The 27,808-nt window shown below is 53.2% G+C and overlaps 1 protein-coding gene and 1 long non-coding RNA gene across 3 annotated transcripts in view; one reads left to right on the forward strand and one right to left on the reverse strand.

Moving 5' to 3' along the window:
- LRP1 (LDL receptor related protein 1) overlaps positions 1 to 27,808 on the reverse strand; it is an 83,988-nt gene that overhangs the window by 42,894 nt on the left and 13,286 nt on the right. For both annotated transcript variants that reach the window (XM_064284018.1, XM_064284017.1), the window contains exons 4-20: positions 26,996 to 27,115; positions 25,710 to 25,838; positions 25,328 to 25,591; positions 15,723 to 15,885; positions 15,386 to 15,608; positions 14,169 to 14,358; positions 13,535 to 13,678; positions 11,985 to 12,221; positions 10,607 to 10,787; positions 9,478 to 9,700; positions 7,769 to 7,970; positions 7,282 to 7,407; positions 4,780 to 4,920; positions 4,538 to 4,663; positions 3,801 to 3,917; positions 3,216 to 3,296; positions 1,438 to 1,605 (exon numbers count right to left, since the gene is read on the reverse strand). In XM_064284018.1, the coding sequence (XP_064140088.1) occupies positions 1,438 to 1,605; positions 3,216 to 3,296; positions 3,801 to 3,917; positions 4,538 to 4,663; positions 4,780 to 4,920; positions 7,282 to 7,407; positions 7,769 to 7,970; positions 9,478 to 9,700; positions 10,607 to 10,787; positions 11,985 to 12,221; positions 13,535 to 13,678; positions 14,169 to 14,358; positions 15,386 to 15,608; positions 15,723 to 15,885; positions 25,328 to 25,591; positions 25,710 to 25,838; positions 26,996 to 27,115 (2,835 nt within the window). The remainder of the gene's footprint in view (positions 1 to 1,437; positions 1,606 to 3,215; positions 3,297 to 3,800; positions 3,918 to 4,537; positions 4,664 to 4,779; positions 4,921 to 7,281; positions 7,408 to 7,768; positions 7,971 to 9,477; positions 9,701 to 10,606; positions 10,788 to 11,984; positions 12,222 to 13,534; positions 13,679 to 14,168; positions 14,359 to 15,385; positions 15,609 to 15,722; positions 15,886 to 25,327; positions 25,592 to 25,709; positions 25,839 to 26,995; positions 27,116 to 27,808) is intronic.
- Positions 15,879 to 26,525, forward strand: LOC111752779 (uncharacterized). The gene is made up of 2 exons (XR_002787687.2): positions 15,879 to 17,381; positions 17,604 to 26,525. It is a non-coding gene; the product is annotated as an uncharacterized LOC111752779 (long non-coding RNA).

The raw sequence follows: 27,808 nt of genomic DNA on the forward strand, positions 1-27,808 counted from the left end.
GCAGAAAGATTTTGGCCTGCAGTGTTTTTATAATTTTTAAAATCAAGTGGCAGTGTTTAAAAATTGATAGATTTTACATAATAATCTGCACTCCTGGCTTCTCTTTAAGCCAGGTCACCCCTGGGTCTGCATCCCTCCTTGGTGACAATCGGCGAGATCTGAGAAACCGGCATCGCCTTGACAGGGCCTGTGCTCCTGAGTGACTCAGCCCCCACCAGCCCCCGGGCTGGTTCTCAAGGCCTCAGCACTGGGGAGCCTCACAGAGTGAGCCTCTTTTTCCTTCAGGGTGTGATCATATATATTCTTAGTTTCCTGCTGCCAAGATCACACTGAGGCCCAAGAGACAGAAAGGGCCACATAAACCAGAGACTCCATCAGCCTAAGACCAGAAGAACTAGATGGTGCCCGGCTACCACCGGCCACTGCCCTGACAGGGAACACAACGGAGAATCCCTGATGGGCCAGGAGGTCAGTGGGATGCAGATCTTAAATGGTCTGACTGAGACTGGAGGAACCCCGACAGTCATGGTCCCCAGGCCCTTTGATAGCCCAAGATTGGAACCATTTCTGAAACCAACTCTACAGACAGGGATTGGCCTGGACTATAAGATAGACAATGATGCTGGTGAGGAGTGAACTTCGTGGCTCAAGTAGACACATGGGGCTATGTGAGCGACTCCTGGATGGTGGCGAGATGAGAAGGAAGAGGGGTACAGGAGCTGGTCGAACGGACATGGGGAATACAATGTGGAGAGGAGAAACGTGCGGTCTCATTAAGGGACGGGCAGCTGGGAGTGCACAGCAGGGTGTGTTTGGCTTTTTGTATGAGCGACTGACTTGGTTTGTAAACTCTCACCTGAAGCACAAGAATAAAAAAAAAAAAAAGATCACACTGAGCATCATGCTCAGAGCCGGGGGGTGGTGGGTGACCAGCAGCCCATCACCAGTCAAATGGGGAATGGAAGGCCACGTGGTGGTGGCTCAGCCTGGACTCTGCTGACGAGCACCCAGCCCTGTTAGCAACCTGTTGTCAAGCTACTAGTTACCAAACACGGGCCCTGCGCTAAATGCTCTTCATGCATGATCTCACTGAACCCACACATCAATGCTGTGAGGTAGGTGCTGTTATTGTCCCCACTTTGCAGATGAAACTCACAGAGGCTCTGGGAGAGGAGGGAATTTGCTCAAGGCCACCCAGATAATAAGTTGCAGAGCTGGAGCTCAAACCCAAGGCCACTCAACTGCAAAGCCTGCAATCTTAATAGTGTGTGGCAGTGATTGGTTGATAATCTCCCTCTCCTCCCACAGGGCTGCGAACTCCCAAAGGATAAGAGCCTAGGCTAAGTTATCTCTGGTTCCCAGATGGTGGCTGACACACAGTGGGGCGGGTGGATGGAGAGAGGGGCCAAGGGACCTGCCCCTGGCCCAAGCACCCACCCTGGTTGGTGCAGTTGGCATGTGTCTCATCACTGTAGTCCCCGCAGTCGTTGTCCCCGTCGCAGGTCCAGTGCTCCGGGATGCAGCGCCCACTGTTGCACTTGAACTGGGTGCTCGAGCAGGAGTGGCTGCAACCGGCCTCGTCACTGTTGTCCCCACAGTCATTGTCTGGAAGGCAGGGAGAAGCGGAGAGGCAGGGAGGGGCTCAGAAGAACAGCTTTCTCTGCGACCCCAGCTTGGGGGCCCCACTCCCGACTCCCCATTCCCACCCCAGCCCCCCACTGAGAAAATAACAAACAGAGAAGACACAGAAACTGCATAGACTGCAACATGCACCATGGCCCATGGGGTGGGTGAGCAGGTTCCAGGGGTCCCTTTCTGAAGTCTCCAAAGGTGGCGGGGGGTGGGGGGTGGGTGACAGGAAATGTTCCTTTCTCCCTTGGGGCAGGGTGTGGAAGCAGGGGTTGGCTGGCTTCTGGGGAAATGAATGGATCGGCCTCCCTGGTTTGGGAGGGAGGGAAAGATGTGGGGGAGCAGAGGACAGGCCTCTCCTCCATTAAGCGGGGAGGGCTTAATTGAGGTCACCCCCAGCTGGGGCACTGCTGGGATACCTGCTCCCAGTGCTGGCTCACAACGGGCCCTGCCTGCAGCTAGGAAAGGTTGGGGCCACTTTGGACTGACCGTGTCTGAGGCTGACTGCTTTCTAGACCTCGGGGGGAGGGGGCTAGTGGATCTCCCCCAAGTACAGGACACCTGCTAAGGCCGCGGTTTGGCTTTTCCCCCTGGGTGCGTTCCTCCTTTCCTCCAGTTGAGTTTGCTTCTCTCTCTAACTCTCTCTTCCTCCTGATGTCTTGGTCTTCTTGTCCCTACCTCTCTGCTATCTTTCCTGAGTGGTTTCCTCTGCCCTCTCTCCCTCCCACTGTTTCCTTTCTCCCTGTTTTCTCCTCCTCTCCCTCTTCTCTCTTCACATCCTAGGAGCTCTCAGGGAGGGGCTGCCTGGGGCCCTGGAAGGCGGCGAGGCCAGGCTGGGCTCTGGGGTGATGGTGCATGTGCTTCTATGCACTGACCGGCAGGCTCAGGACAGGTCTTTTCGTCAGAGCCGTCCCCACAATCCTTCTCTGAAACACAGAAACCGCCAGGGCAACCATTGGCACACAGACAAGGCAAAGATGCAGGGCAAAGTGGTGCTGACCCAGGACATCCTCTCACCCTCCAGCCATGGCTGGGGCTGCTGCCATGCCACATCACAATACAACACCAGACACAACCCAAGACAGCACACAATGACCAACGACCCACTGGCCCATATGTTTGCACACTCAGCGGCTCCCCGCTTGGGGCCAACGTCACCTGGTCCCTGGCCGATGGCCAGGTGGGCTCCTGTGTGTGGAGCCCGGAGCCTGGAGGGTGCACCAAGGATTCTAGGAGATGGGGGCTTGTGGGGAAAAGGGGGTGGGGAATTGGGCTCTCCCTGCTCTGCCCCTCAGGCCCTTCTCGATCATGTCTCCCAGCCCCCTAGTCCCTGACAGAGGACAGCCCTTCTGGCTCTGCTGGGGGTAGGAATGGCACTGACTTGAGATGGGCAGGGTCTCCCCTCAGTCCATCTTGGCTCTCCCATGGCCTTTCTGGCTCCTCCTCATTTTTCCTAGGCAATCCACAGGCCTTCACTGTACTGGGGGAGGCCCAGCTAGACTCTAAAACACTCTCCCACCCAGGGCCTAGGTGCAGCTTCTAGTTGTCCTCAGATTCGGGGTAGGTGGAGGCAGGCAAGCTCTTACCATTGTCACATCGCCAGTTGATGTTGATACATCTGCCATTGTTGCAGGTAAACTGAGTCAGGGGGAAGCAGGTGGGATAGGCTGTCAGGGAAAAAGAGGAGCCGAGTAGGGGAAGGGTGTGAGGGACACAGCTCTCTTCTTGTGTTCTCAGATCCTGGCTGTCAAGACCACACTAAGCATCACGGAGCTGGGTGGGGAGGAGGTGGATAACCAGTAGCCCATCACCAGTCAGATGGGGAATGGAAGGCCACATGGTGGTGGCTCAGCCTGGACTCTGCTCACGAGCGCCCAGCCCTGTTAGCATCCTGTTGTCAAGCTACTAGTTACCAAACACAGGCCCTGCGCTAAATGCTTTTCATGCATGATCTCACTGAACCCACACATCAATGCTGTGAGGTAGGTGCTGTTATCATCCCCATTTTGCAGATAAAATGCAAAGAGGCTCCGGGAAAAGAAGGAACTTACTCAAGGCGACCCAGATAATAAGTTAGCAGGGTCTTTCCAGCTCCCCTCCAGCCGCAGAGCATGCTCTCATGGATTCCCCCTCCCCATTGCCAGCCCGGCCTTCCTGCTGTCCCCTCTTACCACATGAGGCTGACTCATCGGAGCGGTCCCCGCAGTCATCATCCAGGTCACATGTCCAAGAGATGGGGATGCAGCGGCCGCTGGCACAGGAGAACTGGTTGGGTGGGCAGGTACGAGCTGAGAGACAGGGGTGGTGTGAGTCTCTGAGTCTCACAATCCTGTCCCCCTCTCTTCCTTTCCTGTCTTATTCTTCTATGCCTATCAGAAAGTTTTCCCAAGGGTCTCAAAACCATCAGCATGGCCTCACACTGGACGCTTTACCCCTTCTCTCTCATGGGTTCTCTGGACGCCTCCAAGGAGAAGATCTACCCTTCCTCGCTCCTCATCTCCAACCTAGAGCTGTGATCCCATCGCATTTCAGGGCTCCCCAGCCAACACTGTGCTCGTTGGGGGAGGGGTGAAGTAGGCCTTCCCTTCCTGCTTAGGGCTCCTGCCCCGGCCCAGCTTGCCCCTTCCTTCCTCCTTCCCTCCCTCCCTCCTGCTCATCTTTCCTTCCTCCCTCTCTCTCTCTCACCCTCCCTCTCTCTCTCCCTTCCTTCCTCCCCCCCCCAAGCTTGCTCTTTCCTTCCTTCCTCCCTTCCCGCCTCCCTCCTTCCTTCCTTCTCTCCCTCTCTTCTTCTTTTCTGGGATTCCCTGTCTTCTTCCCGTGTCCCTGTCTTCCTAGGCTTGGCTTCCCTACTTACCCCTGCCTCCCTGGCAGAGGAGTGCCCAGTGTTGTCCACCCCCTCCTCCCACACCTGAGCAAGTGGCATTGGACTCATCTTCACTGTTCCCACAGTCATTGTCTCCGTCACAAAGCCAGCGGTTGGGGATACACCGATTGTTCTCACATTTGAATCGGTCCGAAGGGCAGGTGTGCTGATCTGGGGAGGGGGCAGTTAAGGGTCAGTGAGAGGGTGGCCCCAGTTCTCTGCCCAGGAACAGGCACTCAAAAAGCAAAGCTGGGCAGAGGCCCAGCAGGGAGGAGTGGGTGACTCACGGCAGAGGGCCGGGGCCTCGTCACTGTTGTCCAGACAGTCATTGTCCCCATCACACTTCCAACGCTCCTGGATGCAGCGGCTGTTGGCACAGGCAAACTCTCCCGGCTGGCACTGGGGTGGGGGTACGTAGGATGGGTTTGCTGTGGGCACCACAGGGGTATGAGAAGGAAGTCAGACCAAGATCATGGGACAGGTATTCAGCCCCTATATTTTTGTCACTACCAAGCAGACCTTTTTCCCTGTCCCTCCCTGTCCCTTGGAAGACATCTCTGGGACCTCTAAAGCCCCACCCTGGTGCCTGGCCTCTTTTTTACACAAATGCATCAACTCCACCAGCAGGAGTGAAGACAGGCCCCAGGGCTACGCGGGCGTCACTCATGACCTTACCACACCATCTGCCTGAGACCGTCAGCAGTAGAATCACTATGTCCTTAGTGTTCACCTTGGTGGACCCTACACCTCTGCACATCCTCTTTTAGCCCACCTCCCACCTCTCTAATCCCTGAACCTCCCCAGAGGTCCCATGAGTGGCTGTTTCTCTCCATAGTCCGTGGACCACTGGGGTTGGTATGTGTCTTCCTGATTGTTCTCCCTCCCTACTTTCTAAAAAATCAATGTTGATGTTTCATGTTATCAGACTATATTGTTGTATGCCATCAAGTCAATTCCGACTCCCAGCAACCCTATAGGATGGTGTAGAATTGCACCATAGGGTTTCCAAGGCTGTAATCTTTACGGAAGCTGACTGCCACATCTTTCTCCCAAGAAGAGGTTGGTGGGTTTGAACCACTGACCTTTCACTTAGCAGCCAAGTACCTGACCATTGCACCACCAGGGCTCCTTCATCAGACCATACCAATCCCTATTCTACGGGCCCCTGGCCACTTCCCATTATTCCTTGAGGGTTTTTCACAACTGGCTTGGTGTCACTCTCCAAAATCATTCCCGGTTTAATTCTTGGTGATTTCAACAACCACGTAGATGATCCTTCCAATACCCTGGCCCCTCAGTTCCTTGCCCCTGCTCCCACCAATGCTCATGACTTCCACCTGACCTTGGTCACTTACTCCCATGGCCACATGCTAAGGCCCCACTGACCATTTTTCAATTCTGTGAATCTGTCCTAAGAAAACCACCCAGAATACGGGAAGGCATGAGAATGTGAGAAATAGCAGAGAGGGTGAGTAAGAGATGGGCTCTGGGTCAGACTTTCTGATTTTAAGTCCCTGTTCCAACTTTGGGCCTCAATTTCTAAATTTGGAAAATGGGGATAATAAAAATACTTCCCTACAGTGTTGTAAGGAGTAAATAAATTACTGCACTGGAAATGCTTCTAATGGTCCCTAGCACAGTTTGTGTTTGGTAAATGTGATTATACCAAAAAAGTGGAAACAAACATCCAACAGTAGAGAAGCGGTAGAGAAAATTCTGGAACATTTACTACGCAAAATACATGTCAGTCATTAAAAATGCTGCTTATCTCCTATCTAGAGGGGAGATGGGAGGGTAGAGGGGGTTAGAAACTGGCAAAACGGTCACAAAAGGAAAGACTGGAAAGAGGGAGCGGGCTGACTCATTAGGGGGAGAGTAAAAGGGAGTATGTAGTAAGGTGTATATAAGTTTATATGTGAGAGACTGACTTGATTTGTAAACTTTCACTTAAAGCACAATAAAAATTATTTAAAAAAAAACGCTGCTTACATATTCATGACGTATCTTCAAGTGAAAAAAAGCAGGGAACAGAACAGTGTGTGCAGCTCAATCCCATTTATTCAAAATTAAATGCACAGAGAAGTGTTTGGCAGGATGCCCCCCAAAATGGTAACAGCATTTATCTATGGGTGGAAGGATTTGGGGTGATTTGTACTTTCTATTTTATATTTTTCATACTGTTCGCTTATTTATTTTTACAATACGCACAACCCATTTTTATTAAAAAAAAAAAAAAGGCTATAAATGGTGCTACAGTAACATGGAAAATGCTTGATGCATACGAGCTGAGAAAGAGAGAGCACGTTTATATACGGCATGATTGTAGCGCCGTAGAAAACAACATCACCTACCTAAGGAAAAAGTTGGCAGTTCAATTTACCACAGTACTAGCAATACAGTGGTGTTTGTGGTGGGATTTGAGTTTTTTTTCCCTCTTCTCTAACCTCCAATATTTTTGAACTATTGTTAAATCACTGTAATAATGGGAAACAACCTTAAAAGAAGTGAGGACTATTTTCTTCCATACATGGCTGTCCTGTCCCTCACTCAGCCTCTTGTAGTCTTCATGCCCTCACAAGCCACGCCCCTCCAGTCCCTAGTCCTCCTCAAAGGCCCTTAGAGGCCCCGAGCCTTCTCTCACTCCTGTCCCCCACTTTCCTCTTGCCCCACAGGGCCCATCTTCATGTCCTCAGTCTTAGACTGGGACCCTGGGACCTCCCCTGCCCTCCCTGTGGCCTCCTCCCGCTGGGCTCTGCTTCTTGCCTCACCCGCCCGGGTGGCCCTCATACCTAAGCAAGTGACACCGTCTGCGTCCAGCACCTGATCCTCAGCGCAGGCACACTGTCGGCTCCCAGGGGTGGCCAGGCACAGGCTGCTGCAGCCGCCATTGTTCACCCGGCATTTGTTGGTGCCCACTGCAGGGGAGGGGCCACAGAGAGGAGTAAGGGGAGGTGGGGAAGAAGGATCAGTTGTGCAGGGTCAGGAAAGGACAGAGAGGAGATGAGGGGACAGGAGAAGAAAAACATGAACATAAGACAGAAAGGGAGGAAATATAGAGAGGAAGAAGAGCATGTTAACAAAGAGGAGATGCAGACATGGGGCCCAAAGGGAGACAGGATTGGGCTGAGGGCCTCTCCTCTCCAGACCCACCAGTCAAAGGCCAGATCCCTGGGGAGCACCTTCACCCCTTGAGGAGCCCCAAGTCCAGACCTAGGCCCCCACCCCCATCTAGGCCCCACCCTGCTCCCAGCCCTAGCCCCAGCCCCAAGGGGATACCTTGCTGCTGTTGGGCATCATACATGCGGATCTCAAAGATGGGGGGCCGCTCGCTGCGCAGGAGGGTCACGGTCGGGGGCGAACCTCCTGTCCCCCGTTCTAAGCGGTAGACACTGCCACTCCGGTACTCGGTCCAGAAGAGGTAGTTGCCGTGGTGACACAGGCCAAAGGCATGGTTCAGTTCAGGACCTTCGTACACAATCTAGAAATGGAGGAGATGCTACCATGGAACTGGGGGACACACAGGTTGCCTGAGGTAAGCCTGGGGAGACTGCCTTTGTGTACATTTGTCTATGTCGCAGGTGTAGGTCTTGTTTCCCATTAGCCTGGAGTGCTGAGGGTCACAGCTTGGCACACAGCAAGCTACTCCCTGGGTGCCAAACTCTGAACTCAACCTGTGATGCAGCAAGGACACAGATTGTGTGGTTGCTCATTCAAATTCATTCACATCCCCCCAACACATAAACACACACACACTCATGCATGCACACTACTGAGCAGATGGCCAAAATTCATCCATTCATCTCTTCATCCAATAAATATTTACCAGAATCTATTAAGGGCCAGGAAGGTCCTTGTGTAGTGTGCACAGTCTGCACTTTGTGATCAACTGAAAGGTCGGCCAGTTTGAACCCGCCCAGCAGTGCCACAAAGAAAGGCCTGGCAATCTGATTCCATAAAGATCGTGGCCAAGAAAACCCTATGGCGCAGTTCTACTCTGTAATACCTGGGGTTGCCATGAGTCAGGAGCCGACTCGATGGCAGCTAACAACAATGATGTTAAGGGCCAGGAGTCCCTGGGTGGTGCAAATGGTTAACGTGTTTGGTTGCTAACCTAAAGGTTGGAGGTTTGAGTCCACTTGGAGGTGCTTTAGAAGAAAGGCCGTGTAATCTACTTCCTAAAAATTAGCCATTGGAAATCCTATGGAGCACAGTACTACTCTGACACACACAGGGTCACCATGAGTCAGAGCTGACTCAGCAGTAACTGGTTATTAAGGGTCAAGCTGAGGTCAGCACTAAAACGAAAAAGACAGTGTCCCTACCCTCAAGCTGCTCATTGTCTCATGAAGGGCACACACAGGTGACTCAGTATGGAAAAGGGGTTGGGAGACAACATGCTGGGGGGGCTTCCCAGGCAGAAGGCCCCGAGTGAGCAACGCAGGAGGGCAGATGCCTTCTGAGGGGTGGTGGGAATCACAAGCTGTCTGGTGTTGCATCTTCAAAGAGGCAGGGGGAGGGGAGAAATGAAACCATAGAAGGAGTCAAGGGACATATCATGAAGGTCCTTTATATCATGGAAGAGCTTGGTCCACATACCCTGACACGTGTGAGTCATAAAGCACGCAGCCACCCAAGGAATCAAACCTCCCTAGGCATCCCAGGTCTGTACAGAGGCAGGCAGTGCAGACCCATACCATAGTGTGCTGTGTATGTGTTCATACATGTGTAGGTGTGCACAGGATGTGTGTACACAGCTGTGCATATGGGCAGCCAAACCCACAGACAACATGCACAGACACAGATAGGCACTGATAGAGGCAATCCTCACACGATAATACACACAAGATACAAAACCCATTTGTAGACATCCTCAGACACACAGGCCTGGTCCCACAGAGACACCCAGACATAGAGGTCATCCACACACAAACGAGGTCCGGCATTGCATACATGAGCCACCTGCACACAGGGGTGTGCCTGCCCACCTTCCGGTCTGTGCCATTGAGCAGTATGGTCTCAATGCGGTCATAGAAGGCGTCCACCCAGTACAGGCGTCCAGCAGGGATGTCCAGGCTCAGCCCATTGGGCCACAGCACTGTCTTGGAGGTGACAAAGACGTCTCGGTGTGAGCCGTCCATCCAGGCCCTCTCCAGCCGCCCTCGCCGGCTGTCCTTGGGGTCTTCTTCCCAGTCTGTCCAGTACATCCACCTGTGGGAAGCAGATGATCAGCACCACATGGGCCCACCCTTATGATCCCCAACCATCACGCTGTCCCAAGTGCCCCTCCTCGCAAAGTCCTCCTGCCCTGCTCACCCCAGACCACACATTTCATTCATTTATCTCTCCATTCAACAAACAGTCATCAAGTGCCTACTGTGAGTCAGGCACCATCCTGGCACTTGGGGAGCCAGCAGAGACCAAGTCACCTAAGACCCTTGCTCTCTTGTGGAGCTCACAGCCTATGGGGAAGACAGGCAAGGAACAAGTCAATCAATAGGATCATGCCTGTGGGTGACAAAAGCCATGAAAGAAATGAAACAGGGTGATGTGATGGAGTGGGCCAGGCAGCAAGTGGGGAGACAGTTAGAAAGGGTGGTCAGGGAGGGCTTCCCTGAAGAAGTGGCATTTGAGGTGAAGTATGAAAGCTGAGAAGGAGCTAGACCTGCAAATACATGGGAGCTCAGGGTAGAGGAACTTCAAGTACAAATTCCTGAGGCAGGAAGAGCTGGGGTGTCTGTATGAGGAACAGAGAGCAGGCCAGGGGTCACCACCTTTCAGTGTGGGAAGTGAGGTACAGATGGGATGAGACAAGTCACCAGGGGTAGATCCTGTAGGGCCCTGCAGGTCTAGTAAGGAGCGTGGGTCCCATTCCAAGGGCAAGGTGAGCCAGTGGAGTGCTCAGGTCTGGGAATGGCAGTTCAGAGCTCTACGTATTAGCTTAGCACATCACTCCATTCCTCAGAGGACAGGGTCACCTCCCCTTTTGGCCTCAACTCCTGCCTAAGTCTTCCTGCCCCCAATGTCCTACCCTGATTTCATTCTCTGTCTCATCCCCCAGTTCTCCGAGGCTTGCCAGTCCTCAACTCCTCTACCCTGAGGCCCTGAAGGACTCACCCATTGAGCGGATCTACCACAATGGCCCGGGGGTGCGTCATTTTGCCCTCAATCAAGGTCTTGCGGGTCTGAGCAGCTTTCTCGAGCCTGGCCACGCTGATGGTCTTCTTGGGCCCATCGTCCGTCCAGTACAGGTTGTCCCCCATCCAGTCCACGGCCACACCCTCCACATTGTGGATGCCTGGAGGGTGCAGGGGACAATGATGGAGATGGGCTAGGCTTGGGGCAGGGAGCTTCTTGTGCCCTGGGCAGGCGGGTGGGGATGGGGATGGTGGTTGAAGGAAGGAATGAGGAAGACCATTTGTATTGCCACATCTGTGTTGAGGCATAGAGTCTTTCAAAACAGCACATGGCATGGTGATGTGGGTGATGTGGACTCTCATGGGAGGCATGTCTGGGCATGTGCTGAGGTGGGCAGCTGGACTATGGGCACATGGCTCTGGGCACAAGTGTGACGCCACTTCCCAGGCCTAAAACTCCTGAACTAACAAAATGAATAAATTAGGAAGTGATTTTTCACTAAGCCAAGGCTTCACTGCCACGTCCTTTAAATAGCGGTTCCCCTGGCATGGGGAACCCTGAACTTTTCCTGATGAGGAATTACTTTTGATTTCCTCAAAGTCTTATGATTGCTGACTGCCAGGATTCTCCAAGCTGCCATGGGGGATGGTGAGCAGGGCAAAGGGTGGTCACTGACATCACAAGGCCGACCAGCTAGGGAGCCTGTCCCGGGAGGCTCACATGCAGGCTGTGAGTCCTACCCATGTGGCAGGGAAGGGGCAGAATTCATAGAGCTCAGGAGCCTCCACACAGCTCTTCGTGACAATATACTGCTGATCTATCTGCGTGGCTCAGGGGGAAAAACCAGACTCAACTCAGAAGGCACAATTTTCTCAGGACATGTAAGTATGCAGCTTCTGGGAGCTTCGTAAGGTCTACCTGCAAAGATCCTGAGTGTGCATGTGTGTGTGTGCGCACATGCGCACACAAGTGCAAGTTCATGTTTTTACTCCAGCAGGTCCTGCTCCAATTCCAGGCCTCAGGCGTCTCCAGGCTGTGTGTTGTGTGATGCTCCAGGGCTCAGAGCCAATAGCAGAGGGATCCTGAGTTTCCCAAGGCCTGGCAGGGATGGCCCACGTGGCCTACCCCACCCATCCTCCTGCCTCTTTCAGCTCCGCCAAGAAGGGGGTCACACAGGGGTCAACCTGTCTATCCTCTCATCTCCATGCCAACCAGCCCAGCAGCCAGGCAGCATGGACTACCCATGCTGGGAGGGCATCGAGAATGAGGTGCCAAGGGCCCAGATGGCTTCCTGTCCAGGGTGGACTATGTCCTTGGGGGTCCCCCCACAACTTCCCCCCCAACTTTGAGGCCTTACCATCCTTCAGGATGGTCTCCCGCTCAGTGCCATCGATCTTCTGGCGGCCGATAAGGTAGCTGGTGGTGTCAGCAAAGTAGATGAAACCTGTCTCAGCATGGAAGTCCAGGGCCCGGGGATTCATGAGGTTCTCGATGGGGATCATGTGCTCATCCGGGACCTTGGCTCCCATATCCATGCCCCGGATGATGCCCGGACGGCCTTTTCCGTACACTAGGAACAGCTCATGTTCCGGCTCTGGGCGGGTGTAAGCAGGAGCAAAGTCAGACACGCACAGACAGGCACAACACTGAGTCTCTGGCCACAATGCTGTGGGGTTGACCTATACATGCTAGGGGCGGAAAATGTTGGGACAGTGGCATGTGTTCAGTTAAGGGCCCGATTACTTAGGGGGTGAAGTTAGTGGCCTAAAGGCAGCACCTCCACAATACACTGGGATCTGATTACTCTTCACTACCGCTGCTGCTACCATCCTAGACCAAGCCACCATCATGACTTCTCGCCAAGGCACTGAAATAGCCTCGAGCCTCTTGCCTACCCTCCACCCAGCAGCTAGTGTGATCTTTCTACAAATGTGAATCAAATCACATCAGTTCTCTGCTCAAGTCACCAACAGGTGTGCATCACAATTAGAATAAAACCCAATCTTTCTTTCCTCATCTCCCCTCACTCACACTCCTCCAGTCCCACTGGTCTCTGTGCTGTTCTGCCAGTGTGTCAAGCTCATGCTGACCCCAGGGCCTTTGCACATTCCATGCCCTCTGCCAGATATGCTCTTCCCTTGGGTAGTCACATAGTTCACTTTCTCGCTTCACTGAGAGCTCGGCTCCAATGCCATCTCCTGAGAGAAGCCTTCCCTGACCATTCAATCTAAAACAGAACCCTCACATCATCACTGGCTCAGTTCTCTGCTTTATTTTCTTCCTAAGACCTGTCACCACCTGAAGTTGTATGTATTTGTTTGTCTGCCTCTTCTCCCAGTATGTAAGCTCCATGAGGGCAGAGGCGGCATCTGTCTTGTGCACTCGTGAGTCCTCACTGCCAGAAAATGCCATACGCATAGTAAAAAAACCAAAAACCAAACCAGTTGTCATAGAGTTGGTTCCAACTCATGGCAACCCCATGTGTGTCAGAGTAGAATTGTGCTCCATAGGGTTTTTGGTGGCTGATTTTTCAGAAGCAGACTGCCAGGCCTTTCTTCTGGGGTACCTCTGGGTGGGTTCAAACCAACCAAGCTTTTGGTTAGCAGCTGGGTACTTAACACCACTCAGGGAATCCAGACACATAGCAAGTGCTCAACAAATGACTGTCAAGTGAATGAATGAAGGAAGGAGCCAGTGCAGTCTGCTGTGGGGCCTGAGTGGGGTAGTGTGAACAGCCTTGCTCTCAGATGTGAGTTCAAATTCTGCCTGCCCCTCAGTAGCAGTGAAACTTTGGATGAGTTCCTTCATCTCTCTGCATCTTGGGCAGAAGCTGCGGGCTATGGGGAGACAGGTGTGAACCCCTCCCTCCTATCCCAGCATGTACACGTGCCCTTCCCTGTCACTCACTCTTGCACGACTTCCCATCACTGCCCAGGCTGAAGCCGGAGCGGCAGCGGCAGGTCCGGGCTTTGTGGCTGTTGGCCAGCAGGCAGATGTCAGAGCAGCCACCTGGCTTCCCATACTGGTCGTTCTCACAGGCGTGGCTCCTCACTGGGGGCAGGTAGAGAGGTGGGTCAAGACCATCCAAGCCCCTGTGCCCAGCCTTGAGAAGGGTTCCCTTCAGCCTGACCCGCACTCCCTTCTGGTGTTGTCTTTGGGACTCTTTGTCCCATTTTAGGATTTAGATGCCACAGAACTGGAATTCCTCCCCCTACAACCCAGCCTGCAGACTGTCTTGGCGGGGGGCCTCAGTGGCCAGGGGAGAGGCACGCTGTTGCCCAGGGCCAGATGCCTGGCACGGGAATTGAGCAGAAAGGGAGAAGGGGTCCTAGGAGGTGGATCTGGAGGTTGAGGGTAGGGAGGGGCTGGCAGGGGAAGCTGAGGGCCAGGGTAGGTAGCCTCGGGGGGTGGCTAGGGAAGCAGTCATGATATGCAAGGAGCAGGGTGCCACAGGAGGGTCCATGGAGGGGCTGTGATCCCCAGGATTCAGAGCCATTTCAGAGTGAAGCCCGCTTTGGAGCGGCTGTGGAGCCCTGCTCACCTCGTGGCTGACGCCGCTGGTGGTAGATGTGGAGGGCACCACCCTTGTCCACACGAGTAACAACCTGGTACTCAGTGCTGTTAAAACGGTTCACCCGGATCACGCTTGTCTTCTGCTGGGCGTTGGCATTGTCCGAGTTGGTGGCATAGAGATAATTCTCAAACACGGTCAGGCCGTACAGATGCTCGATCTGAGTCAGGCAGGCAGGGATGGTAAAACGAGATGAGAAGGGAAGCCTTGGGAAGCTCCTCAGCTGCCTATCCAAATTTCCATTATTTACATCCCGAAATTCACTTTACAGTTTTTAAAACTCCACTGCTTTACTTTTGCCTCCTCTGGCTGGACTACACTGTTCTTGAGATTTTTGCTTGCCAAAATCCCATTCATCCTTCACAGAGCATCTCTTCGAAGAGCTTCTGGAATCTTCTAACCAGAGAAGGTCTCTTCTTCCACACTCTGTGTTTCCCAGTGTCATCCAATGTGTGGTGTGGAGATCTGTGGACTTATCCTACCCATTCTTCTCAAACTCCGTGAGGGTAGAAACCATGTGCCTCACAGAACTAAGCGGGCAGTAGATGCTTTCATGATTTTAGACTGAATTAGAGCTGGGCCCTAAACTCTGCCCACGGAAAATATCTTCACCCTGATTCTAGTCCCCAGCTTTGAGAGGGTTGAGGGGAAAGACTTGCTCCAAGACCCCTGTCCCCAGCTTACCTAGGGTGACTTACCATCCTGGTTTGCCCAAGATTAAAGGGTTTGCTGGACCATGGGACTTTCAGGGCTAAAACCAGGGCACTCTTAGGCAAACTGGGATGGATGGTTGGTTACCCTAATTATCCTAGAATGGAGGTGCCACCTTTGAGCCTGCAGGTTTCTAGGCTAGGTTTAAGTACTAGTTAGTTCCCAGCTGGGTAACCTCAGGCAAATCAGTTAACCTCTTTGAACACTGCTTTTTTTATCTGCCAAAAGGGAACTAAGGATCAAATGAGAAAAAGGAAGTAAAGTCTCTCTAAAATGACGGGAAGCCATATTCTGTCCTTTCACTGAAGAGCTCATCCCTACCCCACTTCCTACAGAGTGCTCAGGGCAACCATGCTCCCATATTCTCCTCCCCTTACCAGGATGTTTTGGAGAAGGATTCCCCTGCAAAGTCTTCCCCCGACCAGGAGGCCCTAGTGAATGGTTCCCCAGCAATAAGCTGACAACAGCTCTCTCACCAGGATACCCTGGATGATGGTCTGCCGGCCCTTGCCCTCGTAGTCCACCACCTCAATGTAGTCCAGGTAGGCATCAGCCCAGTAGACGAGGCGGCTGACCAGGTCCAGTGTGATGCCATGAGGAAACACGATCTTGCTGTCGACCAGCTTGGTGCGGTTCTGCCCATCCATGTCGCAGCGCTCCACTTTTGGGATCTGCCCGTAGTCAGTGAAGAACACCTTCCTGTGGACAGGTGGCACGTTCAATGGGGCCTGGGCATCGGGGAACTCTTCCTACCATTACAGCCTCTGCCTCCCCCTTTTCCAGGTCCAGACCCCCCTGACCCGCCACGCTCACCCCATGGCAGGGTCCAGTGCAATGCCCTTTGGATTGTAGAGCTCCAGGTCTAGCAAGGTGACACATGTGTCCCCGTTTCGGTTGCAGACAAAGATCCTATCATCGATGTCGTCCACAAAGTAGAAGTTGCCTGTCAGCCAGTCGATGGCCATCTGTTCCACGTCTGGAGAGTGTGCACAAAAGAGCTATGGGACAGGTCCTTCAAACATGCCCACCCCTGTGCTGGAAGCCCGCCTCCTCTGGGGTGCCTTGCTTCACCAGTCAGGCTACAGCTCTCTTCCCTGAGCTCCTGTGGGAGCCACCTGTAGTGTCACATTTTGCCTTGTATTCTCTGCTATCTTTCCACATATCTGGTCTCTCCAAAGAGAAGTCTCTGAGATCCTCACATACCTTCCCCCACCCCTACTCCCCATGCTGGGCTCAGGGTTGGCATGTAGAGGCACTGGGTGAATGGCAGCTGAGTGGCTGATGGATAGGCTTCTCCACCTCCAGCCCATCCTTCAACAGGGACCATCTTGGGGTACCAAAAGGTAGTGGGGACAGGTCCCACTGGCTTATTCCAATATTTTTTTTAATATGCTTTTCCTTCACGTAGGACATAAGGCTAACAAAAACATCACACATCTTTGTTTTTGGCTGGACTCTTATCAGCTTTATATGGTGACTCAAATTATCTCATGCTAACCAGGAGCACTGACTGGAAGCTCTACATGCTGATGAATTTTGAAACTGGAAAAGCAGGGTAAAACCAAAACCAAACCTGTTGCCGTTGAGTCAATTCGAACTCATAGCAACCCTACAGGACAGAGTAGAACTGCCCCATAGGGGTTCCAAGGAGCGGTCGGTGGATTCGAACTGCCGACCTTTTGGTTAGCAACCGTAGCATGTCGTAGCTCTTAACCACTGTGCCACCAGGGCTCCAGAAAAGCAGGGTAGTCACTAATAAATCCAGTTTGAGAGGAAAGAATTTCAAAATATGAAATTTTGAGACTTATGGAAATTGAAAAAGAAAGTTCCATGGTGCCAAAAGGTTGGGGACCAGTGACACGGACCAAACTTCCTCTACTCACCCCCATCCCCCTAGTTCTTCAATGTCTCTATTGCTCAATTTCCTCATGTTTTCAGGAGGGTCAGATGAAAGGGGAATAAGATAAAGCATAGGAGGAGGGCCATCAAACGACCCTGGAGGTAAACTGAGGCATGGCTCAGACAGGGGGCTTCAGAAGAGTGGGGATGGGGGAAGAGGTCGACAGACCAGAGGTCGATACTCAGTCTAAGCCACTGTTCTAAAGGAGATGGAAGAGGCCAAGGGGAAGGGTCCAAGAGAGAAGGGGTGGAGCAAGGGCAGCAGGAAGTCTAGGAGGCAGAACGTCTGGGGAAAGTGACCTCCCCTGCTGACCTCCTCTGGGTCCCTCCAGTTCAGGACCACTGGCTTCCATCTACCCACCATCCTCTCCAACTGCCACCATCAGAGGTGATGACTCTTACAAACCGGGAAACTTCCAAGGTGGTAATTCTCTGGGATGCTGCCGTGTACTCCACCTCCACCAATTTCCGCAATAGGTAAAGAAATCTTTGGACGACCTGCCTCAGCTGAAACCTATATCCCAATACCCACACTCAACCCAGGAGAGATTATTCTGCCCCCACACAGCACAGGTATAATGACTTGTTGTTCTGCTCTATCCCTCCCAGCACCCCCTCACCACGGGGATTCAGGGGCTGTTTCTGAACAGTGGGTGGGGGCGGGGGGCAAAGGGAATAGGAATGTGGCTCCCAAGGAACTTGGCTGGGCCCGGACACTGACTCAGAGTCACAGGACTTGGGCTAGGGGGAGGGAGAGCCAATTTGAGGCCCTCATCAAACTCATTTCCTTCTCAGGTCCCCTCTGTCAACCTTCCTTCGCAAGAGGACAGGAGAACGAGGTCACAGGGATGAAGTGTTACCCCGTAAATGCTGAGGCAGCCCCAAACCCAACCACTCTCACTCCTGGGCCCCCAATACTGCCACATCCCAACAAGGCCTGAGAGGGGCAGAGTGGCCTGGGGAGGGTGGATCCCAGCCATGCAGGAGGAGGGCCAAGTTCAGGGGAAAGGCAATCAAATTCTCTGCCCCCCACACACTGTTAGCATAGAGAAAACAGGTTAAAATGAGTGCCGCTGGGCTACCTCCCAAGGAAACCAAGTCCCAAAGCGGGGGACCTGCCTGCAGCCCAAGGCAGCCAGCAGGGTGGCTGGAAGGCAAACAGGGCTGTATGCCCTTTCCTTGGTGGGCACGATGTGGGTCTGGAGCTGCTGGCAGGTCTATGAGCCTCATCATCTGAAGCTGTTTTCCCAGCACCAGCTGGCACAGCTACATCTTTCTCTCCAACTTCCTGAGGCTTCCCTGAGTCACTGCCCAGCTCAGGACTGGCAACACCCTGCCCTGCTCCCCATCCACCCTTCCCTTGGCAAGCGAAGAGGAAGAAGAAACCTGCAGAGATCAGCTACCCCCACCCCAGTGCAGCTCCACTGACATCCCCCAGACTCAGGATGTGGCCAGCCTTAGGGCCTTCCTCCTGGTCTCGTGTCTCCAATTTTGGGAAGGAGGCAGTGGAGCGTCCCTGCTCTCAGATATTTACCTTGGGTTGGAAGGCGGGGGAGCCCAAGCGACCTCCCCCTCTCCTTCCCAAAGGCCAGGAAGGGGCCCGCTCAGCAGGCCGGTGAGGAGTTGGCAAGAATCAGAGTCTCCATCCCAGCCTGGCCTCCCCTTTGGTATTTTTGCAGCTGGAGACTATTAGTTGCAAGCAAAATCCTTTGTTATCCAACCTCCCTCCACCACATTATTTTCATCCCTTTCCTAAAGTTCAGATTCTCTGCTGCCCCCACCACACACACTCACACACATGCATGCACACTCACGTGCACACATACACTTGGCCACCACTCCAAGGCCAGCGTAGAGAGATGGGCTCAAGTAGGAGGAGTATCTTCCCTCCAGTGCTCCCCTACAGGTGGTGTCTGGGCCTGTCCTCTCTGTCATGTAACACGGGGTGGCGGGGTAGAGGTGGAATTCCAGGCTACAACCCAGACGACCTGAGCATTCTGGCTCCACAAACCCAGAGGGACACTGTTACCTCATGGCCCAGCCTTCTCAGGGCTGACCCACCCCAGAGTGCCCTTCAAAAGGGCTCTGACCAAAAAGGCCCCCAAGCCTGAGGAAGAGCAATCCCAAATAAGCCAAAGGAGAGGGATGCTGTGTTGTGAGGGGAATTTGGAGGTGGTCTGAGGGCTGAGGAGTTGGGGATGCAACACCGAGAAGGGAGGGTTAGGAAGTCAGGAGAAAGACGAGGGAGTCAGAGTGGAGACCACAGCCTGCCTGTGATGACTCAAAAGACTTTCAGTTCCAGGCCCCAGAATAGACCTGGGGTGTGTTTGTAACTACGGAGCCTCCCCACACCACTACCCAATACATAGCGCTCTCCACAACTCCAGTTTTTCTCAACGTCTCCATTGTTTATTTTGTTCGGTAGGCATTTCCCTAAATGTTGGCCCCCACCCCACCTCCAAGAAGACTCTGGATTCAACTCTAGGATTCTAATCACTCTCCCTAAAATAAAGAAACTCTGGGGAAGGCAGGGTGCCTCTATGCCTTGAGAATCTCCCAACACAACCACATGCCCATAGATTGTAGGAGAGGGCATGAGGTCTTTGGATAGGGAAGGAGAAATCTATTTCCACTTTAACCATATCTGCTGTGAACACAGTTGATCTGGCCCTCATTCCCAGAACCTCTCAGCTCCCTCCTATCCCTCTGCTCTGCCCAGAGCCCAGCCCGGCTCCAGATACAAACAGCCTGGGTTTGAACCTGGTTCTGTCACATTCCAACTGTGGGTCTATGGGCAAGTGACTCAACTTCTGTTTCAGCCTCAGTTTCCTCATCTATAAAATGGGATAGTACATTCACAGCACTTAGCACAGAGCCTGCACATAATAAACACTTCACAAATGGGGGCACTGTTCCCATCACCATCCTCCCTCACCCTAGCCCCATCCTTCACCATCTTCTCCACCGAGCTACCTTCTGGGTCTCTGGCCAGAGCCTTCCTAACTAAATAAAGGTGGACCCTCAAGGTGGGCAGTTTGAGGCTAACACCTACTATCCTTCAAGACAAAGCTCAAGCCCCCAGAAAGAAGATTTCCCTATCACGGGCTTCCATAACCCCGGTCATTTATTTTATCACAGCCTGTTCACCTGGTACAAATACTGTGAGGGCAGGGTGCTGTCTTTCATCTCTGTACCAGCGCCTGACACACATGTATTGATTTGTTCAACAAATATTTGTTAAATACTGAGCCCTCACTCTGTTGTCCTAGAGTTGGGACATCATTTTTTCCCTTCCCTTCTACTGCCGGGATCCTCCTTCACTGGCCTTGCTGAGACCTGGAACGCCCCGAGGTGGGGAGAGGACGATCCAGCTGGTGATCCACGATGTTGTCAGAGCCCTTCAGGGACCTTGCTCAGCGGGCTGGGTGTGAGGGGGGTGGGGCGATCGATGTGAGGGGGCGGTGACCAGAGCGTGGAGGACTCTGACAGGCAAGCTTGGCAGCAGCTTTCCTGAATGACTGTCCTTCCGCTCCTCTGGGTCCAAAGGGTCCTAACTTCAGCTCTTCCTTGTTCCAACAGCAAGCCCGGGGCTCAGCCGCATCGTGTTACCACTCTCCTCTTGGCGCCCTTCCTGGCCCTGCTGGCACTTCCAGCCTGGGGTTTATGCCCTGCTCCCTTCCCCTGCCTGGCCCAGGCCCCAAGAGTCCTGGGTCCCCAGGGATGAGACGCCTTGGTTCTACAGCCCAACCGGTCTCAGGGTCTTCCCACTATTGAGAAATCCACTCTGGGCTCTAAAACACATTTCTCTTGCTTAAGTTACTTCCTTTGGCTTGACAACAGGGAGGGGGATGTTGGGAGCAGGCTGGGTGGAAAGGCAACTTCAAGGAGACAGCGGGGGAGGACAGGACAGGGATGGATCTGTGCCAGGAGACACAGGGCTGGCCCTGGCCTGGAGAGGAGTGAGAAGGGGCTATTAAATGATTAGGAAACTCAGAATGGGAATGGAAGCAAAAGGGCTAGGATGTAGGGGTCCAAGGCCAAAAACTGGGGTGGCTAAACACCCCCCTCAAGTATTCTGACACCCTGTGGGTCAGAAAGGCCAAAAAGTGGGTAGTCAGTGTCCCTGTGTAAAGTCTGGAGGGCCTGGGGTACCCAGGTCAGTGGGAAGATAGCTTCCCTTCCAGCTGGGGGAGCCAGTTCATCACAGACCCAGAGGGGCTGCTGTTTGCCCCCGTCTCTGCTTTGCCCTAGCCGAATCACTACCCCACTTCCTGCTGTGATTTTAAAAACACAAAAACAAAGATAGACTGAGGGAAAAGTGAAGTCAGCCAGCTGGACTAGGGGACCCATTTCGCAACCTTGTTGCCTGCAATCTAGGGGGCCTTTTTCTGGGCCTCCCTGTTCCCCCTCTTCTTCCCCATGCCACACGGTGTGGGGAGGGAAGCCCCGGGACCACGGAGGGCCCCTCCAGAGCATCCCCTCACATACAGTCCAAAACTGCTAAGTGGCTTTGGCAAACTTTGTTTCCTTCAAGGCCTCTATTAGCAGCCCTAGAACCTCAGGACACCCGTACCTTCCAGGGCCCCAGCCAATAGTCTGCCCTCATTCCTTCTCTCTACAATGGAAACATCCTCTGGCCCAGAGGAGTGGCAAAGCTGAAGGGAGAACAGGTCAGAGGCGCCCAGCCTAGGAAGTGCAGGGCTGAGAGCGTGTGAGGTCAGCAGGTGTGACCACTTGCATGTCTGGAGCAGCCCTGCAGGAGGCTGGATGGGCCTGAGGTTCCTTAAAGAGGTGGTCAGAAAAGTGGAGGCAGGGGCCGGGCAGGAAGACCAGATCCTGGCTCTATCACCCTATTGACCCCAGTTTCTAGAGCTTCAGTCTTTTGTGTACCACCTTCCAAATGCTTGCCATGTTTATGTACAGCTTGCACTATTACTTACTATTTCTTGAAATCAACTCACTTTTCTAATTTTGCTGCATCCTAAGTAATCTATGAAATCACAGGCTTGATACTCTAGTTACAGAAGTTTCCTAATGAATAGTAAATAAAACATAACTATTATAATAAAAAGGAGTCCCCAGTGGTACATTGGTTAAGTGCTCAGCTGCTAACTGAAAGGTCAGCAGTTTGAACCCATCACAGAGAAAGATACAGCAGTCTGCTTCCTAAAGATTATGCTTTGGAAGCTACATGGGGAAGTTCTACTCTGTCCCATAGGGTTGCTATCAGGCAGAATTGACTCAACGGCAATGGGTGTATGTGGGTGTGCGTGGCACACAACCATCAGTCAAAAGGTTGGCGGTTCAAACCCACACAGAGGTGCCTCTGGAGACAGACCTGTTGACCTGCTCCTGAAAGGTCACAGCCTTAAAAATCCAATGGAGCAGTTACTTCTACTCTGCATACATGGGGTCACCAGGCGTTGGAATCGACTCCATGGCAACTAACAACAACAACATTCCGATGTTTGTCCATGCACAATCTAAAATCAAGGTGGACCCACCTTGGGAAACACGGTATTGAAAACCAAGGGAATTGTGCTCTCTAAGGGGTCTTCTAGTTCTTAGCTGCTTCATTCTGCAGTCATGGAATGCGAAGTACTCATGGACCTTGGCACCCTCTGGGGTAGCAGCAGAGGAGGGAGGGGAAGAGATAGGTACTGAGTCCTCAAGACCACCAGAAATCTAGGCTGATGAAAGACACTGAGGCCGGGGGGTTGGGTCTGTAGCCTGAGGCCTTGGTGGATGAACAAAGTGCACACATATGTGCACCTCCAGAAAATGTAAGGTCTGTGGGTCTCCCTCTGCTCTTGAGTAGACAGAGAGGGAAGGGAAGGAGCTGGGATCGAGACAGGAATAAGCTGCACCTTCGAGCCTGAGCCTGGCTCCAAAGAGCCTTCCCCTGGAGCTCCACCGACCACCACAGTGCCTTGGTGGGCTTCTGAGGGTGCACAGGACTCAGAACAGCTCTGGCACACACAAGCCCTGGGACCCATGTGAAGCAGGCTCACTTCCTAGCCTCCTTCCTTCTTTCTATTCTATTTCTGTTTCCAGTTTTCTGTGGGGCAGGCTCTCCTTCTCCCACACCAGCAGGCCAGCTGCCCGGCTCCAGCACTTCTCTGTTGTCAGATCCCTCTCCCCTGTGACCACCCCTTTAGGGGTCCAATGGGGGTCACAGTCACAGCTCAGAATAGAATGATTGCAGGGAGAGCTGCCCCAGTGGCAGAGAGAAAGCAGCAGAAAGCAGCAGCCTCTCTTCTTCCTCTTCTTCCCCTTCCTCCCTGGGGAGCTAATTATAGGCCAGCAGCCCACTGCGCAGGTGAGTGCCTGGGACCTGGGACCAGCCACCTGCACTCCAGGGCAGGCCATCCAGCCTCTCCTGGGAAGGGGGATGAACTAGGCTGGAGGGGTATGCCGGGGAGAGACACTTCCGACACCCTCTGCTCAGGGCCCATAATTAGTTTGTGGGATGAGAATGAAACAACCATCTTCAGGGTAACAGCCAGACATTCAGGCAGCATGGGGCGTGGGTGGGAGCAGAGTGGGGAGGGAGGGGCAGAGACCCAGCAAGGGTACCCACTCATCCAGCCACTAGCGTTTCCCCAGAACCTCCTGGACTCTGCCCCAGGGGGGCCCAGTGCATCTCCTGACTGGGAGGCAGGCTCTGTTTGCCAAGGGAGGGTGCCTGCCTGAGGTTATTTCCTCCTCTAGGGGAAGAAGGCAGGAGAGGGGCCCAAGCAGAAAAGCTGAGAGGGTTTCCACCAGGGCACCCCCAGCTGCCTACTCACGAGCCCACTGTCTGGCCCTGAGGCAGGACCGGGGAGAGAACTGCCAGAGCTGTTTATCCAGACAGGCCTACTGGGTGGCGTAGTGGACAGGAAGCAGAGGCTATCTCCTGGGGTCTTGCCCCAATCCTACCGTATCTACCATGAGGTTCTCTGAGGTGCCCACCCCCTCAAGAGCGCATCCAACCAAGCTTGGCAGCCCCCAGCCCAGCACCCCAGGCAAGCCTTGGACACCAGCTGCCCAAATACACCATCATCTGGGATGCCAGAGGAGCCAGAGGCTGAGGTGTGGACCACATGATCAAGTCCCAGAGAGTGGGGGCTTTCAGAGGATCCCCTGCTCTCCACCATCCCCTCTCCCCCGCTACTAATCCCCACCCCCTGCTGGGATCTTTGTCTTTGGTGGGGATCCGCACATGGGGCTGAAAGAAGGCCCTTAAAGATCTCCTAGAGATGCCCAAGATCCTCCCCAACCTCACAATGCTAACCTCTACTGTGTGTGCTGTCCTTTACCACAGGCTTCCACTTCAATTTATCTGATCCAGACAGGCAGGCTCAAACCCATTATGCAGATTAGGAAACCAAAGCCAAAAAACCAAACCAAACCCACTGCTGTCGAGTTGGTTCCGACTCCACAGTGACCTTATAGGACAGAGTAGAACTGCCCCATAGGATTTTCAAGGCCATAATCTTTATGGAAGCAGACTGCCACATCTTTCTCCCACAGAGCACTTGGTGAGTTCGAACTACCAAACTTTTGGTTAGTAGCAGAGCACTTTAACTACTGAACCACCGGGGCTCCAAGGAAACCGAGACCGGGACTTCTGCTTTGCTCAAGGTCACAGATCGAGTTACCCTCCCTGGGGGTCCAATCAACCACAGGCCACAGATTCTTCTCCTCAGCAGCCCTGTGGTGTATTTGGTGGAAATGTGATGATGCCAGATGTTGATTTTCAAGCTGTTGGGGTTTTTGTTTATTTGTGTGACAGCATCTAGGATGAGCGGGACTGCTCCAGGCGGTGCTCCCGCCCCATCCCATGACACCCCTTCTTCCACCCTCAAGACAGCCCAGGGAAGGAGCCTGAATGGGAACATCAGGCTCTCTTAAAGTGCTCACGTGGCCCTGGCCCTCACTGCTCCTCCCCTAGTCTTACTGCCACAAAGCCCCGCACGCACCCTGCAGCGGGGGAGTCCACTCTGGGGATGACCCTGAGGGCAATGATGAACAAGGAGCCGCCCCGGCTCCTCCGTTCTCAGCCACAGCTAAGCGGGGCTCCCCAGGGCTCCGGGCCCCTTCTTTTCCTTGCCCCAGCTCCCGCTGCACAGGACAGCCTCTCTGAGGTCTATCATTGCTGCTCTCTCTGCCTCCATGAATGGGACACAGTCCCTGGTCTCTGGAGACTGACTATGCTTTGCTCCCTCAGCCCTGGCTTCTCCTCTGAATCCCTCCTCAGCCAGAAAGGCAGGAGCTCTGCAGAGGCTTGCTCAGAGAGAGAGAGAGGAAACATAGCTGTGACTGGGACCCTGCCCCAAGCAGGCATCACCATGAATAGCCCCCTGCCTCCCACACAGGGGTTGTCCTGACTAAATTCCCACCTTCACCCCTGACAGGGGTCATCCTGTCCAACATTCTACCGCGTTCAGGAGCCATCCTGTAAAGCCCCAGCCTCGGCCCCAGACAGCATTCAATTTGCCCATCTCCTCTGCTCTCTGAGCTAGGAGCAGGCTACTCACGGTGCAGGCTGAGGGAGATGTTGATGGTGTGCTCATCCACGAAGCCCTTCAAGCCAGGCATGCGGGCACACTTGAGCTGCGTCTGGGCGGCACTGTCCCCAACATGCACCCAGCACACGGTCTCATTGGCATAGCTGAAGTCCATGGCTGTGGTCTGCCGTGTGCTGGTGGGTGTAATGGTCGACACCTGGGCCCCACTCAGGTATGTCGCTAGGATGTTCTGGGAGTTGGCAATCAGTAGGACAGGGGGCCGGTCTACTGGCTCTGGGGATGGGGGGAGAAGGGTCAATGCGGTCAGGGGCCTGAGGACCTCCCAGGCCCCCACCCATCAAGGAGTAGCACTGAAGGCACTGAGCCTGTGGCCACAGGTCATCCCACCCACCATTCTTGGCTTTGCAGGAACGGTTGTCTGGCTGCAGCAGGTATCCTTCGACGCAGCCGCACGTGAAGGAGCCATCCGTGTTGGTGCAGAGCTGGCTGCAGGTGCCGTACACTGAGCACTCGTCAAAGTCTGCCGGAAAAAGGGTGAGACTGTGGTCATTTCCAGTACAACATGGGCAGGGAAGTGAGTGCCCTCCAACATCATCAGTGGGGGTGCCCGTTCTTACGGCTACTTTGGAGGACAATTTGGCAGAATCTGTTAACATTTGAGATGTGCAAACCTTATGACTGAGCATGTCCATTTTGGTACCTGCCCTAGAGAAACATCCGCATGTGTGCACATCCATTTATTCATTCAGTAAAGATTTCTTGAGTATCTACTATGTGCCAGGTACTGTTCTAGACTCAGGGGTAAACAAAGACCCAAATTTCTGCCCTCATGAGAATTATATTCTGATAATAAATAACCATTATCACAATAATAAATGAAACAAAAAGTTAAATCATATGCTAGAGGTGCTAGTGCAATGGCAAATGGCTGGTGCTATGGAAAAAAATCAAGCCAAGAAAGGGGACAGGGAATGTGGGTGGTAGGGGTGTGACTTCAGAATAGTCAAGGACGGCCTCACTGAAAAAGTGGCATTTGGTCAAAGACCTGAGGGAGGCAAATTTAAACCAGAAAATGTGCATTGTTTGTAACAGACAGAAATTGGGAACATATTACTCATCAATAGGGGGATGGCAAAGTAAACTGTGGGAATAGTCGTACGTCACAGTGGTTTTTTAAAAGAATGAGGTAGAAAAAAAAAAAAAAAGAGCTCTACATATTAGCATGGAAAGATCTCTAGAACATAGTGATGGCTGAAAAACATTTTAAAAGACATACAGTATGATACCATTTATGTAAAAAAGGACACAGGCACATCAACAACACACCCAGTGAGATTTTCTACGAGCACAGGTACACAAATACGCAGAAAAAGGCCTGGAAAGAGAGAGACAACTGATAACAGAGCGGATGCCCAGAGATGTGGCAAAGGGACCAGAATTGAAGAGGATTTGTCAAAGAGGACTTTGGTTTTAGCTGTAATATTTTAATTTTTTTTAATTTTAAGATGAATTTTTAAAAGCCTGGTGGAAGCACATGACCAGGGCTCACAGGCACGTCCAGGGGTTGTAGTCCCCACTCCTGTCTCTTGCACCTTCTGTCACCTTTTCTCCTACCCCAGCCAGGCCCCCTCCACCCCGCAACAAGCACACGCACTCACAGCACGTGCACTCACGTACCTTTGCAGGTCTTGCCGTCTGCCTGCAGCTGGAAGCTGCTGTTGCAGTAGCAGGTGGGCCCAGCGAGCGTGGGGACACAGTGGTGCTGGCAACCCAGCCGAGAGCAGTTGCCTTGGAGCTCTGTGTGGGGGCAGGAGATGCATACTCAGGCCCCTGGACCTGGCAGCCACGCCCAGCCTGCACCCTACCCCAGCTTCCATCAAACCCTCAGAAACCACTTTCAAGGGCTGCAATGTCAGAGATGGAAGGGGGCTTAGGAAGCATCTACTGTATTTTACAAGCAAAGAAACTAAACTGAGGCCCAGAGAGGGTGTAAGACAGGTCCAAGATCACATAGCCAATTATGGCAGAGAGGGCTTAGAACCCACATCTCTTGCTCTGGCTGCTCTGGACTCGTTTGTCTCCATGGGGAGCTGCTCTGGTACTTTGTTGGGGTCAACAGGCAGGGGGACAGTGAGTCTTATCCATTGCACTGCCCAGGGATTACAAGGTCTGCTTCAGGGCTAAGGGTGAAGAGTGGGTATATCCTAGTCTTTCCCTGTAGGACCCCAGCTCTTGTCTGGAAGTACCCTTCCCGGCCATCCCTAGAACCTCAGGGCCTCAGAGAGAGGACAGAAAAGAGGAGCAGAACAGTTTCCCTCCAGAGCCTTCTCTAATCTTTCTCCTGCCACTGACCCACTTCCACAGGAGAGACAGAAGGGAATGAGACAGCGAAGGGGGAGAGGTGGGAGAGCAGCTGCCCCCCCCCAGATCAGCGACCCAATTAATGGACCTTGCAAGGGGCCAGGCGGCCTGGTCACAAAGACCCCTTTG

This window comes from Loxodonta africana, chromosome 4, assembly GCF_030014295.1.
Source record: "Loxodonta africana isolate mLoxAfr1 chromosome 4, mLoxAfr1.hap2, whole genome shotgun sequence".
NCBI classification, from domain to species: domain Eukaryota; kingdom Metazoa; phylum Chordata; class Mammalia; order Proboscidea; family Elephantidae; genus Loxodonta; species Loxodonta africana.